At 41.1% G+C, this 15838-nt stretch overlaps 1 protein-coding gene across 1 annotated transcript; it reads left to right on the plus strand.

Moving 5' to 3' along the window:
* Positions 1–9700: 9700 nt before the first annotated feature.
* PLK2 (polo like kinase 2) lies at positions 9701–15500 on the plus strand. The gene is made up of 14 exons (XM_053932586.1): positions 9701–9957; positions 10384–10491; positions 10648–10764; positions 10955–11084; positions 11368–11455; positions 11712–11807; positions 12012–12210; positions 12304–12451; positions 12854–12951; positions 13585–13708; positions 13950–14190; positions 14280–14409; positions 14498–14608; positions 14729–15500. Exons 1-14 carry the CDS (start codon positions 9745–9747, stop codon positions 14918–14920), a joined length of 1995 nt encoding a protein of 664 aa, XP_053788561.1. The 5' UTR covers positions 9701–9744; the 3' UTR covers positions 14921–15500.
* The last annotated feature ends 338 nt before the right edge of the window (positions 15501–15838 follow it).

A 15838-nucleotide genomic window follows, 5' to 3' on the forward strand; every position in this document is an offset into this window, starting at 1 on the left:
CAGGATAACTCTGAATTGTCGAGTCATCAGTGTTGGAAGAGACATTCAAGATCATTCAGCCCAACTGAGAACCCAGCACTACCGCTGGTTATCTCTAAATCACTGAACTTCACTCACCACTAGATCCAGATACCTCTAAAACACCTCCAGGGATGGTGATTCCACCACATCTCTGGACAACCTGTTCCAGTGCCTGACCACCCTGACAGTGAAAAAATTGTTTTAATATCTAATCTGAATGTCCCCTGTCTCAGTTTAAGGCTATTTCCTCTTGTCCTTTCACTGCAGGGTTAGTTGAAGGTACTGGGCCCCACCTTACTAACAGCCTCCTTTCAGGCAGTTGTAGAGGGCAGTGAGGATTCCCCTGAGCCTCCACTTCTCGAGGTTAAGCACCCTCAACTCCCTCAGGTGTTTCTCATAAGACATGATCTCTAGATGCTTCATGAGCCTTGTTGTCCCTCTCTGGACATGGTCCAGCACTTCAAAGTCCTTTTTGAGATGAGGGGCTCAGAACTGAGCACAGGACTCTGAGGTGTGACCTCACCAGTACCCAGTTCAGGGAGAAAATCCTTGTCCTGGTCCTGCTGGCCACACCATTGCTGATCCAGGCCAGGCTGCCATTGGCCTTCTTGGCCACCTGGGCACACCCCAGCTCATGTTCAACTGCTGTCACCAGCACACCCAGGTCCCGTGCTGCTGAACTCTCAAGCCACTCCTCCTCAAGTCTGTAAGGCTGCATGGAGTTTGAAAACATTTGTTCTAACCACAAATGCACTTTTTAAAGCACTCTAAGGTACTTAAAAATAACACTCACCACATTGTTTTCATCTTAGATGACCTTTTCCTGTTTTCTTGCAAAGCACATACAAGTGTGAACTGCTTGTCTTACTGCTGAAAGAATAGGAACCAGAGTTTCTCATGACTGCTCACTGTCTGCCTCTCTAAACCATCTAATCAGATGCACCACCACCAAGGAGCCCAAGGGCAGTAAAACAAAATTCTGATTTTTTTAAAAAATATATATTTTATGTGTATATTGGATGATTTCCTTCATACATCTCAATTATCAATTGGATATTATTTTGAATGCTGATCATACCTCTCTGTCACTACTTGACAGATAAGTAAAAGTTGTCTCTGTCTTTTTAAGTCAGCAGTTGGCTGATTCTATTTGTCTTAAATCTGTAATCTAACACTAACAGTAATGAGATAACTAAGAAAAAAATCAGGAAACTTCTAGTAGCAGAATCTCTGCCGTGAGAATCTAAATATATAAACCAGACAGGTAGTATTTTTCATAAACTAGAGCTGACATATCTACAAAGAGAAATAGTTCTTGTAACACACCAGCCCTTCTGAAAGTCAAAAACAGAAGCAGAAACTTTTGAAGCTAAATGCAGACTCTGATAGGAGAAACCTCACAGTTCACTGTGAAGGTCACTGCTATACATTAATTGAAGGAAGTGGTCTCCTTTACTTGAAATGAGAGTTAAAATTAGCTCAGACTCATCCCAAAAATCCAATAATCCATGTTGTAGGCCAAGCTATCACATCCTGTTTCTAAACTTGTATTTGCAATGTTTTACTTCCTTTCCAAAGGCTCATCCCTTGCCAGATGCCAAAACTTCTCTTTGCATTGCTGAGCTTCAATAACTACTTGTATTCTTGTTTTTACCTTGTTGTAAATTCTGTTGAGTGTTATCTTTCTACATCATTTTACATTTGCTCTGGGGCATTACTATGCACTTCAGACATGAAAGTGCAATGTATGTGTTACACAATAAATTTTCTATGGTTGATCTGTGCCAATAATAACTGCTTTCAAACCTTAAAACCTGTCCCATGTCAAGTAATACAGAACATTAAAGACCGACTAAGAACCCACAAGACAAACCAGCATAAAATGTCATTTTGAAATAGAACTAAGGATTTGATAGAACTAAATTTTTTCCCAAATGTCCCGTGTTGGACAAAATAACAGTCTGTAGCTGTGGAACTGAATTTTTGTGTTCCCTTTGGGCAGTCCTAACTGCCTCCTCTCAGCACAGATGTGCAGAAAAACATCTGCTGGTGGTGCTGGGAGGTATACAGATTTTTTACTCCCCACTGTGTGTCTATTATGTCAGAGCAGTGACAACACCCAAACAGATACCCCATGGTCAGAGGGCAATATTTACCCTTCTGGCTAGTATATTTATCATTTTGCCAGCAGGTTTTTTTCTCATATTTCTGGCTTTGTTTGCATTTGTCAAATATGTTCACCTGTAGGGTTTTTTTTCCACCGATGAGTAGCTTTATTCAAGGTACTGGCTTCCATAGTTTAAAAAGCAGATGTCCAGTAACTGTCTGATGTCTTTGGTCACTGGTGGACCATGCAGCTAAACTCAGGAAAAGGAAAGTACAGCACTGGCCTACCTACCTTCCCTGGGTGGCTGATGTTAACAATAGCTTTAATCAGAAAAGCATGCTGGAATGAAAGGATCAAAGTGAGTTGCTGAAAAAAAAATCTAATGGGGATTGTGGGGATTTTCATTTTCACATCTATTTCACATCTAGTTATTTAGGGCATTCTTTTTGTTCATCTTTTCTTTAATCCATTCTGTTTTAAATATCATCTGCTCTCATTTCTATTCTTAAAGAGGCCAACAGACCAGACTTTATATGTCTCTCTTTCCTACATGTCTTAACTTTCCTTAGAGGCCATTGATCAGTGTGTGATCTATTTTCATTTGGTACACTGACTTTACTAATGACATGCTTCAACTCTTCAGGTCAGCAGTCAGGACAGGTGTAACTCCAATAAACTAAATTTAGCACCATCCACTTTTAAATATTTACATAAATGTAGAAAGCACTTTTACCTGGAAAAACTGGAGATATCAATATATAACACAAGGAAAGAAACACAGAAAAGCTTCTGATGTAAGACAGAAAAGAGCTTATTGAAAAGTGTGGTTCTTGGCTCTCCACAGAATCTCTGAATACATGCCTCTATCATGTCAAAACTTTGATGGTAACATATGGTGTTAAGCCTCCTTACTACATGCTTTTTTTAATCTTACTGTTTTTATCTTAGAGCAGTGTATAGAAGAAATCTATGAAAGAAATCTATGAGTGATTTTTAATTTAGTTTAATAAAGTCCCAATGAGAAAGAGAGGACAGATTAGTTGGTTGCTTCACTTGCCTCTGACAACAGCAGCTTTCAACCTACCTTTTATTCCTGAGCAGACTCTATTCTGCTCTATTCAGAATTGCTTCTGCCACATCTTGCTTTCGTAGCAATGAGCTCCTCTTGTACCTACAGTGCTAATAAGTTTTCTGGCTTATATCTAATTATACAGTAACTAATTTTTCTGTAGCTCCTCAACTCTCCTACCTTAAACTTTAATTTTCCAGAGTTGCTCTATATTCAAGCCTTATTAAGACATGCATCACTGTCTTGTTCTGTTTGGACATCAGCTGCAATTGTTGAGGATTAAGAATAATGACTGGTACTCCTGTTTGCCAGAAGATTTGATTCTTTGTGTCTGTTTTCTACAGTCTTAGTTAATTATAGAAAATGAGACACCAAAAGTTTGCAATTTCATAAATGTTCTCCTCTCTTGTGCTTCATGTTTATAACATATAGTGAGAAGTAGCCTGTACATATCTAGTTACTGGCAGCATGTGCATAAAAAACAAGTATGGTTGTTCTGGATAGAAAAGAGTGTCATAGAGACAGATAACTTATGACATAGACTCTTACATCATGTATCTCATAACTCTGTTCCTGTGTTGTCTGTGTTATCTGAGCCCTAGTAACACTGACTTCTGCCCTTAGGATTCAGGAAGCTGCTATTCTATCCATAGAAAGAAAATAAGCACTTCATCTAATTGGTAAGCAACTCCCCTGTCCTGTATTCTGCAGTACTTGAAGACTGAAACTGGAAAGGGGAAGGGAGATCAGGAAGGGAAACATACTGACTGAAATACTGACCTCTTTGTTCTGTTTTGAGGATTTTGACAACCCTTTAGCATTATTTCCTTTAACAAGAAAGTTTTATGTGTAAGATATTTGGGCATTGAGAAGGGCTAAATGAGAAAAAAAAAAGCCAACACAAAATATTCTAGACAGTTCTTTTAGGGCACAAAACACTACTCCAATTGTTCCTCAATTTTGAAGCTAAGTGTCTCTAATACTGGGCATGAAGCTACCATCACACGGATCTTTGTTCCGTCTGCATAATCGATGTAGTTGCATAAGGGGCCTAGCAGTCATTTATACAGGAGGCAGGCTAATTCTGGCTATAACAGCTCCATCACCAGCATGTGGTGTCTCTAGACTTACAAAGTTCAAGTACCTTAAATGGGATGAAAAATCACCATAAGTAATGGCAGCTTCTGAAAAAAAGATGCTGATTCCAGACCAAGTGGTCACAGTGCCAGGATGTCTCCCTAAATGTCTCATGGATTGATGCTCTTAAACTAAGTAAGCACTTAGGAGCATTTACATTGCAGAAAAAAGCCAGAATGACTGTGATATCTACAGGACACTACATGAAATACTTGCACGTGTTTGTAGTCATTAGGTTTAACAGTTTCTTATGGATGAGTAATACAGTTTGCACTCTTGTTTCTCCTCAGTGCATTTAAAGGTGGTGAATAGTGGCCATAGAGAACTTCACTGAAGGAAGTTATGTATCTGATGATACTCTCTTTTAAAACCTTTAAAGGCAAGAGCTTTAGAGTCTTTTCTTTTGCAGTACTCAACATTGAGGTTAGTATAATCTTTGTTTTGGTTTGGCATATGCAAGATAAACAAGCCAAGCTGTGACAAAAACAAAATGAGAAAAATAACACTGTGTGCAAACATGTGGTCTGACTTCACTTTTAGAAGCAGATGCTGTATGAAGCTGTTACTGCACTTTCTGAGGGCAGGGGCTATTGCCTGAAATAAAGCTGTTTGATATTATTCAACCCAGGAAGCACAAGGGAAGAATGAAAGAGTAGTGAGGGTTAAGAGAAAGATGAGTCTCTTTGACATTGTCTTCACTTGACACTGACACTTGGCCAGAGCTATATTATTTTCATACTCTATCATTGCATTGGGGGAACACCTTCCAGAGCCATCCATCAATCTTGACCATGTAAGTATGCATTAAATTCAATGAAATAGAGTTTTGTGTCTTTGGGGACCAAATATGGGATCCTATAGCTACCATAACTGCAAGCCTGTCTTCCCGCCAGCCCCAGGGAACTTACACTGAGCAGGCAGGGAGGGAACAGACCTTGGCATCACCCCAGAAGGAACTAAAAGCTAACACAGCCTGTGTGACTGCTGCCCTAAACATCCTCCTCTTTTCTTGGGAGATCTTTCTGGGAAAACATATGATTGCCTTAAGCTCTTGGTAGTCTGCCTGCTTTTTAATTAGTAGATCATTTCAAATGAAACTGCAAAAGAATTTAGATCTTTGGAAACATTGTCAAGCTTCAAACAAATAAAGTTAAGAGACATGAATTATAGCAGAAACAAATGTTTTGCACTAGCTATGCAGTGATTTAAGGAGAAAAAAATGGTATTATACCTGTGTATATGAGCAATCTATGACAGTAAAATCATGTAAGGGAAGTGACAAACTGAAACTGCATGGCAGCATCAGAGCAAATGTTTAATTCTATACCTAGTCCAGCTTTCATGTGTTTTATACTTTATTTGTAAAGTATGCCTATGCTAGAAACCCTAGAAATGAATACTTTACTGGAAACACAAAAATGAGTGCCCTGGAGAGCAGGGGAAGTGTGGAAAACCAGAGAACATACAGACCCAAATGGGGTGGTAAGGAAAGGCTGATGTGAATATGAAAATTAAGAGGATAAGTTAGGCAATTGTCCTAGTGTGACTTTATGATGCTTGTATCCCCAATCATCTGTTCTATTTATGGTGGGTGTTAAGTTCTGCACCTTTAAGACTGGTTCGGAGAGCTAAGGAGAAGGGAGAAGAAGCACAGAGTTTGTTATCAGAAACTGCACTTATTCCCTGCAACCTTCTCACAGACTCTGCTGTTTGCAGCACAGACAGCAGAGAAAGCTCTCCTTTGCTTTTAGTTAGTTTTTAGCTGGCTGGGGCAGAGAAGTTCTCTGGATTGTGGCTTTTCCTTTTCTTGGAGATGCTCTGGACTGAAAACCCAGAAAAACACCAGGAGCTCACACCTGTGGCCTATCGGGGACCAGGAGACAGCATTGTCCAGCATAGGAGGGACTGATAAGAGACCAAATGAGCCAAGATACATCCTGTGACAAGGACTTTCTGAATTTGCCATCTCTTCAGAACACTGAGAGGTTTTAGTGTTTGATATTATTTATTTGTCATGTTTGTAAGTACTTTGATAGCTAAATAAACAATTTTCTCCAAAGAAATCTTTTCCAAACCAGTAGAAGGGAGGGGCCACTTGAATTTTCTTTCTAAAAAATACTCATTCAGAAGTTTCCTCCCAAATTCACCCTAAAACAAGACAGTAATAAACTAAGAAGAGAAGTGAGACTTAGTCAATCAATAAAGACTAAAGTGAAGTAAGATTAGTGATAGAATCAAGACAAGTCACAAAGGATCATGAAGAACGTTGTGTAAGAGCCCCGATTTTAATAACACATTTTCTATAGGGTGATGTTCTAGAAGTAAGCTGCTTATATATGTTGATATGCAATCCAGTGAACACGCTATTCACTGAACTTCTTTGTTTGTCCCATCTTTAAGTAGAATACACTTCTTTTAGGACAGACTGCCATAACCTCTCTTCAACAGCTGAGGGCACTCCATGACCAGCTAAATGAAAAACATGGGTCTACCAAAAGCTAACCTGAAGTAGGAGACCTACCACCTAACCTGACAGCAGAAATCAAATTATTAAGCCAACCAGATGAAAGGTCAGGGCTGCCTGCTAAATAAGTGTCCTGTATGAATTGTGTAGGAGCACATTAAATTAGCTTAGACTGGCATATTGGATAGGGAAATCATATTACTGGCACCAAATATTCATAAGGTTCAGCTGAGAGTCAATCTGGAAGCCATGTATATAGTGTTGGTCCTGATTTCATATAAAGCTTTGGTTTCCCTGGCAAAATCATGCTCATGAATACAGCGATGAAGCTCCGTAATATTAATGAAGTTGGAAATCCAAGATTTAATGTTCTTCTTTCTGGAAATTTAAGTCTCTGAACACCTCACTTTCATAATGTTAGGGTACGAAAAAGAGGTTCTTGACAAGACCTTCTTCCCACAAGCCTGTGGTTGGACAGCTTCTAACTCTCAAATTCCCATTCCCCATCTGAACCAGGAATTTATGCACACCCCATCTTCCCAGACCCTCAGTAATATGGCTTTTATAAACAGCTGTATACTTGTGTCAAAATGGAGCTGTAGGAATAAGTGTTTGATCTTTTTTTCTAGAGACAGAGACAGAAGGAATGCCTGACGCCTGAGTTTAGGCTAGGTTTGCACTGTGTCTTGGCAGGGAAACTGTAACGCTGTATACTGATTTAGCTACAGAGTTGCTACTATCTTAGCCAGTTTTCAAATAAGCTACTTGTGCAGGCTGCAGGTACATTTGAGCATTTTGCTAATGTAATTTGGAAGAAAAAATGGGGGATTACACAGCACAGGCTAGAATGGCTTTCCTTTGCAAAATATAAAAAGGTCAGTTTCAAACATTAACTGCAATGTTATTTTATCCAAGAGATCACCTTTAGAAGAAAATAAGTTTGCTTTGTAAAACCTCACAATAAACAGTATGGTGAACTTGGCACCTTGAGATAAGTCTTAGGTAAATGCTAACCTATGCATTTACCTAACTATGCGAAAGTGAGAAAATCACTCTTAGAGTAACTGCTGCATGGGACAGCCCGGCAGCCTTATGGCCTTTTGTAATTCAGAGGCAACACCGCTTAAATACTTTGTTTCAGCAAAGTAGGTACAAATAGTGTCAGTCCTGCTTACCAGAACACTTTGTGTACTTTAACCACGTGCTTGTGTCCTTGTAAAGTAAAGTTTAACAATCTTCTCTAAATCTTTACCAGACAAAGCTTGTTTTTCTTACGTTTGCTTTTTACCACGTGCAGTACCACTTCTTTCCAGGAGAGGGAAAACGTGTACTTCCATTCTGCCTATTTCCCCTTTCCCCAAAAGCCTTTCAGCGCAGCAGACCAAAGCAATGTACTGACGCTAAACAAAGGAAAGAGAAATCTCGTTTATTTTTAACTTATTTTGCAAAAATAGGTACTAATTTGGAGAAAGGTAAGGTTATGTGAGGGTAAAAATATTTGTCTAGGAAGTCAGTGCCTGTCAGACAATGGGCTAAGGGGGCACAGGACTGAACAGTGTCTATGTATCCCAATTTTTCCTTCTTTTTCTTTTTACCTCTACCTCTATGGTTAATGACGAGCAATACTAATGTGATTTGACTAGGTTTTGCAGAGTGAGTTAGGAAGGCACCTGAATGCAGCAGCAAATGTCCATTAAAAAATTGCAGACAATGAATGTACACAATCCAGTATACTTAACACTTCAGCACTGTTACCTTCCTAAAGCAAAACCTATGGAGAGAAACAAATAAACAATGTTTTTGGCTGGGGGGACTGTTGGGCTGTATTCTCTGTTAAGGCATGCATTCTGTTGTTGGCACTCTAAAATAAAAATATTCTGTTATTTTAAGATGTGAAATGAGAGATTTTAAGGGACTGACACTGAAATAACTTACAATTACATGCTCTGAGAGCCATTCCTACCAAATCAACTAGTCCTTGATTTTTACAGCAATGAAAGCAGGTAGAAGTATTTTGTCTGCAAATAAGAAAATACTACTTCAGCAATGTGTAACACTAAGAAAATGATGAATTTTGGCATTTTTGCATCTACAGAATGGAGAAATGCAAAACTGTTTCACGTATCAGTATTTTTCTCCCAGACCACACTTCACTTTCTAGCAATTGTCTGTACAGAGGCCCTATATTACAATTGCCTTCAGGTGCCTTCCAACTTGATTTATTTGCTGCTTATGAAGAGATTTTAGAACTGTTGCCAGACAACTGTGGGGGGTGTCCCCAGGCATGAGCTCTCCTTACAAAGGGAGGGACACTTGGCAGTGGGGATTCATGACAGTGATTTCTACCACCTGAGCAAGCCCATGGGCCTCAGCTCCACGCTGACCCTGTCTCTCTGCTGTGGTGGAGCTGCTTTAGCATAAGCGGGTCAAATTCCTTCTCTTCCTCACATGCAGCAACAGCTACGCATTACGGGGCTGCTCCTACAGCTCGGATGGTCCATCACCAATCCCCACTGCCCTGCACACAACAATCTTCGGGCGAGGAAAACATCTCTTATGCTGAAGTTCTCTTTGTCGAGCTCCTACACGGGACGGTAGCGGCCAGAGCAGCCTCCCTCGCCGAAGGGGGACAAGAGCTTGTTCGCCCAGCCGCTCCGCTCTGCTCCCGCCACACACCTCCCTGCAAAGGAGGGCAGAACAGGTCAGCCCGGTGCTGTTCAGCTTTCCTCGGGCCCTGCCGGGGCGGGGCCGGGCCGGGCCGAGCCGGGCAGGCGGAGCGGAGCCCAGGCGGGGACCGCCCCGCAGCGTTGGGGCGGAGCCGCCAAGCGTTTCATAAAGGGCGAGCCGAGGAGCACTCGGCGTCGTGAGCAGAGCGGGTGGGAAAGGGTAGGGCAGGTGGGGCAGGACCGAGGAGGGCAGGCAGGACGGAGCCGGCGGGGTACGGTGATGGAGCTCCTACGGACTATCGCCCACCCGCCGGGTGGCGGCGGTGCCAAGGGCTGCGAGGCGGCGGTGGGCAGAGCGGCAGGCGGCGAGTCGCGTAGGAAGAAGGCGGAGGAGCCGCCGCACCAGCACGGCCACCCCGCAGCCGAGGTCTCCCGGATTATAACCGACCCCACGACGGGGAAGCGTTACTGCCGTGGCAAGGTGCTCGGAAAGGTAATGGCCGCGGCGAGCCCTATGCCCTTCCGAGACGACGGCCGGTGTGCCCAGCTCGCCGCCTTTCTCGGCGGGGCGGCCGGCGGGCGCTGCCCCTGCGGGGCTGCGTTTCCCCAGAGAGCGCCGCGCTGCCGCCCACGACCTGGCCAGCGCCGCCCGAGCCAGGCGCTACGGGTCCGAACGCCCTTATTGCCCCGGAATCGTGCCTTCGGCTCGGGCGAGCCCGCGGGAAAGACTTGGATGTTGCATGCGGGGAGTGGGGTGCGCGAGCCTTCCGACAGACGATGAACACAGGACCTGGCCTTAGAAAATTGCCCTTTGCTAAGGAAGTTGCGCTTCTTGACTAATACATTAACTGGTGAATGACTAAGTGCGCGACTGCATTTATACCTGCTATAATTGCCTTTTTCTCCTATGTCTCTGTAGGGTGGATTTGCCAAGTGTTACGAGATGACAGACTTGACAACAAATAAAGTTTATGCTGCGAAAATTATTCCTCACAGCAGAGTAGCAAAACCTCATCAAAGGGAGAAGGTATGTATGCATGAACGATTTTTTTTTTCTCGAATTCTTTGTGTGCTGGATTGCCTACCCCTTTCCCTGAAATGGTTTTGATAGAGCTGTCTGTTCAACCTTGTGGAAGTAAGACTAACAGCACCTTTCTTATTTCCCACTATTTTGTCTTTACAGATTGATAAAGAGATTGAACTGCATAGAATGCTTAATCATAGACATGTTGTGCAATTTTACCACTACTTTGAAGACAGAGAGAATATTTACATTCTTCTGGAATACTGCAGTAGAAGGGTGAGCATCAGCTGAGAGAAATCTGGTATTTATTTACCTGGAATCTGCAACTAATTTAAATGTGTGATGTGTAATAGTTATTTTTTGTGGCTTTAGTTGTTTTTTCTCTATGTACTCATTTACTTTTGCTTAAGGTGAATCTTGTGCATGAATTGTCAGTGACATTTCTGCCTTTGTTTTTCCTCTGCAGTCAATGGCTCACATCTTAAAAGCGAGGAAGGTATTGACAGAACCAGAAGTACGATACTACCTCAGGCAAATTGTGTCAGGGCTAAAGTATCTTCATGAACAGGAAATCTTACACAGGGATCTTAAACTAGGTAAGTTCTCTAGATTGCCAACTTCAAAACATACTCCTCCAGCCCTGTTGGCATTGTACCACTTTACCCTTGTATGGTGATAGTTTGTTTAATAGAATCAGCTTAGTCTAACTTTACAGTGGAAGCTCATAGTGCTTAAGGGATGACATTATGCATTCCTAATTAAAAAAAAAAAAAAATCTTGCCTAGCTTCTGGCTCTGAACAAAGTATGACTCAGCACCTGTGGCAAATGCATTCCTACCTTGCCAGAGATGGACTGACTGGAATTTCTTTGTCTGCCAGGTAACTTCTTTATCAATGAGAACATGGAGCTGAAGCTTGGTGACTTTGGCTTGGCAGCAAGGCTGGAACCACTGGAGCACAGGAGGAGGTAGGAGCATCAAAAATGTATAGTCTAGTAGTAAGTTAAACTAAATTCATATGAAAATGAGAAGTCATGTTCCATAGCAAAAGCTAGTTACTGCTCCTCCAGTATCATGAAAACAAAATGAAAAAACATCTATGCTATTAAGGCTCCTACAGCTCCTCTTTAGATGTCTGAGAGGAAAACCTTCCCTATGAAAAATAGCTCCTTCCTCTTTCTATTTGAAATATTAACTAGTTCTGTGGTGCCTCTGATTTTTCAGAACAATATGTGGCACACCAAATTACCTCTCTCCAGAAGTCCTCAACAAACAAGGGCATGGCTGTGAATCTGATATATGGGCCTTAGGCTGTGTAATGTAAGTACTTTCCTGCCTTTGAAATGTATTATAACTATCACTGGCTTAGGCTTTTGAGAGTTCAAAGGGGACAGAGCCTTTTATACATGTGTAGCTCAGTGCAGAAATTCTTCACGTTGGGACATAGACGAAGCCTTTTTTTGTAGCTGTAGACACAAGTATGGTGGGTATATAAAATAAAAGTTTTCTTTTGCCTTTAAACAGGTATACAATGCTGTTGGGAAGACCCCCATTTGAGACTACAAATCTTAAAGAAACATACAGATGTATAAGGGAAGCAAGATACAGCCTGCCTTCATCTCTCTTGGCACCTGCAAAACACTTAATAGCTAGCATGTTGTCAAAAAACCCTGAAGATCGGCCCAGTTTAGATGAAATAATTCGACATGAATTCTTCTTACAGGTTTGTACTGTCTGCTATTAGTGTTTTAAAAAACAAAATCCACACAAAAATGCACTCTGTGGTCTAAAAATTTTTTGTGTTGCATTTCCACAGGGCTTTACACCTGATAGACTTTCTGCAAGCTGTTGTCACACCGTCCCTGACTTCCATTTGTCAAGTCCTGCTAAAAGTTTCTTCAAAAAGGCAGCTGCTGCTCTCTTTGGGGGAAAAAAAGATAAGGCCAGATACTTGGACACACATAGTAAGTTTGAAGCCTAGATACAATCCACTTATCTCTTGCATCAGTTTCATATTGGTGTACATCTGTGAGATAGCAACAGAACACTTATATCTGTGTCACAGAGCTTTCCTGGGTTGGTTTTGACTTTTCTTGATAAGTACAGATGGTAGTCTGCCCACCTATGCCAGCTTATGTATCTATATCTATATTGGTCATCTGTTAGTTTGTAATGTCTGTTGAAATTTAGTCTCTTAGAGTGATTTGTGTATAATGGCACCATTTCTCTGGGGGAGACTATGGCAGGCTTAGAAGAAGCTGCTAGAGAGAGACAATATGTTTTCTGCAGCTAACTTGTTATGCTTTCTATAATTTAATAGCACTTCCAAATTCAGAGTTAAAAATATTTTTTTTCCTATGTTGCAGACAGGCTAGCTAAAGAAGATGAAGAAATCTACAAGCTCAGACATGATTTGAAGAAGACATCGATAACCCAGCAGGCCCCCAAACACAAGACAGATGAGGTATATGCAAGTGCAGTTCAAATCTAGTAACTGTTGGGTGGAGTAGCTATAATTAAATTATATTTGACTTGGATATCAGAACTGGAGCTGTACACAGCATAATCAAGCTTAAATGATTAGCAGAGCTGCTTTAAGAGGGCTTAAACAAGCATGACAAAGGTATGGTAGCCTTTGTAGGGAGACTATAAATTTTGGCTTTTGAGTAATTATAGTATCTGCCTAGACTCCATTGTTGCCTGTGCGTTAACTTGTCTGCCAGGTGCTATTTCTCAATATTCCAAATACAGGGCTTCAGTTCATGATTAACTAGGGCTTCTTAAAAGAATAAATTGCTGAAATCTGTCTTTTAATATTTGGTGTTTGGACCTGCACCCAGCTGCTCCCTTGCTAGGGCAGGAGAGCAGAGAACGGATTAATAGCCTGTGAGATGCAAATTGAAGATCTAAAGAATGGAAAGACCTGGAGTGCTGCTCTAAGCTAAGTCTAGCAGCAGCTTCTTTGTGATCTTTGTACATGAATACCAGTTTCCCTAGAATTTATCATTTGTTGAGAAATAGAAGAGCCATGTAAAACTTGTATATAAGCCTTGACTTGTGTTATGTTTGATGTTTACATGTCTGACATCTTTTCTAGGAGACTCAGCCTCTTATCACAACAGCGGTGAAGCCTGGAGCATTGCCAGAAACTAAGCAGATTGGAGACTCCATTCGGATGATAGTCAGAGGAACTTTGGGAAGCTGCAGCAGTAGCAGTGAATGTAAGTGCAGCAAAATGTGATGTCTGAGTCTGAATCCCACCTTTGTTTTCCTCATATCTTAAAAGATTGAAGCAAACATATGCTTTTATACTCTTATTTTTGATGATGTAAAAGCCAGCAATTTTGAAAAATTTAAACTAGAAAGTCATTAAGGCTAGATTTCTTAAAGTCTACATAACTCAAATGTTTAGAATGCAAATCTTCTTGTGCGCTTGTCAGTCTAATAATACTTCCTTTTCAGGTTTGGAAGACAGTACTATGGGAAGCGTTGCCGATACAGTTGCAAGAGTATTGAGGGGATGTCTGGAGAATATGCCAGAAGCAGACAGCAATCCCAAAGAACAGCTGACAGCATCCTTCCAGTGGGTTACAAAATGGGTGGACTACTCTAACAAGTATGGCTTTGGGTACCAGCTGTCAGATCACACTGTTGGTGTCCTCTTCAACAATGGGGCACATATGAGCCTTCTGCCAGACAAAAAGTAAGAATCATTACAAAACCAACAACTCACAAGGCAATTTAAACATTAAATATATGTTTCTTATCACTAACCTTTTTTTTTGCTTTCAGGACAGTGCATTACTATGCTGAGCTAGGCCAGTGCTCTGTTTTCTCAGCCACAGAGGCCCCTGAACAGTTCATTAGCCAAGTAACTGTGCTGAAGTATTTCTCTCACTATATGGAGGAGAACCTTATGGATGTAAGTTCAGCACCTTCAGAGTCTCGAGCTATAAAAATACAGACTAAATGTAAACTGAGTGCTTAACACAGTCTGTTCCCTTTCCTAGGGAGGAGACTTGCCCAGCCTAACAGATGTACGCAGGCCCAGGCTTTACCTCTTACAGTGGCTCAAATCTGATAAAGCATTAATGATGCTCTTCAATGATGGCACTTTTCAAGTAAGTGTGGTAGCATCACCAGAGAAAATGTCTTAAAATACTTAATTGCAATAAAACTAGATAAATCTCAGAAACTGAGAGGAGAAAGGAGACAAACAACAACTTAATTCTCTTTTACAGGTGAACTTCTACCATGATCACACAAAAGTCATAATTTGCAATCAGAGTGAGGAATATCTCCTTACCTACATAAATGAAGACAGGATTTCCACAACGTTTCGTCTGACAACTCTTCTGGTTTCGGGATGTTCATTGGAACTAAAATACAGAATGGAATATGCTCTGAACATGCTGCTGCAGCGATGTAACTGAAGGAATTGACTCTCTTAAACCAAATGGACTCTCTTGTTCACTGTGAATCTACAGTGGAGATGGTGGAGCAACTAGTATGTTGATGATGGATGTGTGGTGGTACGAAAACTGGACTGTCCAAGTGTGCTGGGCACACATCTATTAGAAGCCTAAACTTAAACATGTTGGAGTAAAATGTTGTGACAAGGAGTTCTTCAGATCATTGTTTTCCTTGCTTCATGTGTGTTAAAGATATAACTTGACTTGAACTCGGAGCAGAGTGTGTCTGTTTGCTCTGTAAGAGAGCATCTCTGATGGAGTTAAACTGTGAATACACATCTGGAAAGTGAGAGAAGGGAGAGCTCTGTTTTTGGGGATAATTGTAACAAGCAGCTTCTGGCTGCTTAACTGTGAACTATGGCCATACTGTTTTTTTCCCTTATTTTTCAAAAATACCCACACTTGCGGCTGGAAAAGTGCATTCCTTGTTAAATTTTTTTTTAATTTATTACAGCCTAAAGTGAAGTATTTATTACTTTTTTTTTTTGGACCTTGGCATTTTGAATATAAATCTGTTGGCAATAAAGAATGGAAATCTGAAGCATCATTCTCTACTCTTTCTCCAGTATAACTGAGCATGCTTTACTTTGCATTACAAAAAGTCTCACAGATTTGCTTTCTATATGCTATTTTTAAAGAGTCTGCTAGAGGTCTGGATATGAAGGGTAGGCAGGTGTGTCTGTGTCTATGCCCACTTGCAGTCACAAACACCAACACTGCTATTGTTAATTATAGCTGCTGTCCTAAAACAACTGCTGATGGAGCTTACAGACTAATGATGTAGGCCTTGACAGTTATTGTCCTAAGAGCTTAAAACAAAACTATGGATCTCTTCAAGATACTACATCCCAAAATTTATATTTAACACTGACTGAAAAG

Source organism: Vidua chalybeata, chromosome Z (assembly GCF_026979565.1).
Source record: "Vidua chalybeata isolate OUT-0048 chromosome Z, bVidCha1 merged haplotype, whole genome shotgun sequence".
Lineage (NCBI taxonomy): Eukaryota > Metazoa > Chordata > Aves > Passeriformes > Viduidae > Vidua > Vidua chalybeata.

Excerpts from the sequence above, each read along its gene's own strand:
- PLK2 (XM_053932586.1), top strand. The coding sequence starts at position 9,745 with ATGGAGCTCCTACGGACTATCGCCCACCCGCCGGGTGGCGGCGGTGCC. Across the intron at positions 11,808-12,011 it reads TGGGCCTTAGGCTGTGTAAT|GTATACAATGCTGTTGGGAA; the intron begins GTAAGTACTTTC and ends GCCTTTAAACAG. Across the intron at positions 14,609-14,728 it reads TCAATGATGGCACTTTTCAA|GTGAACTTCTACCATGATCA; the intron begins GTAAGTGTGGTA and ends TCTCTTTTACAG.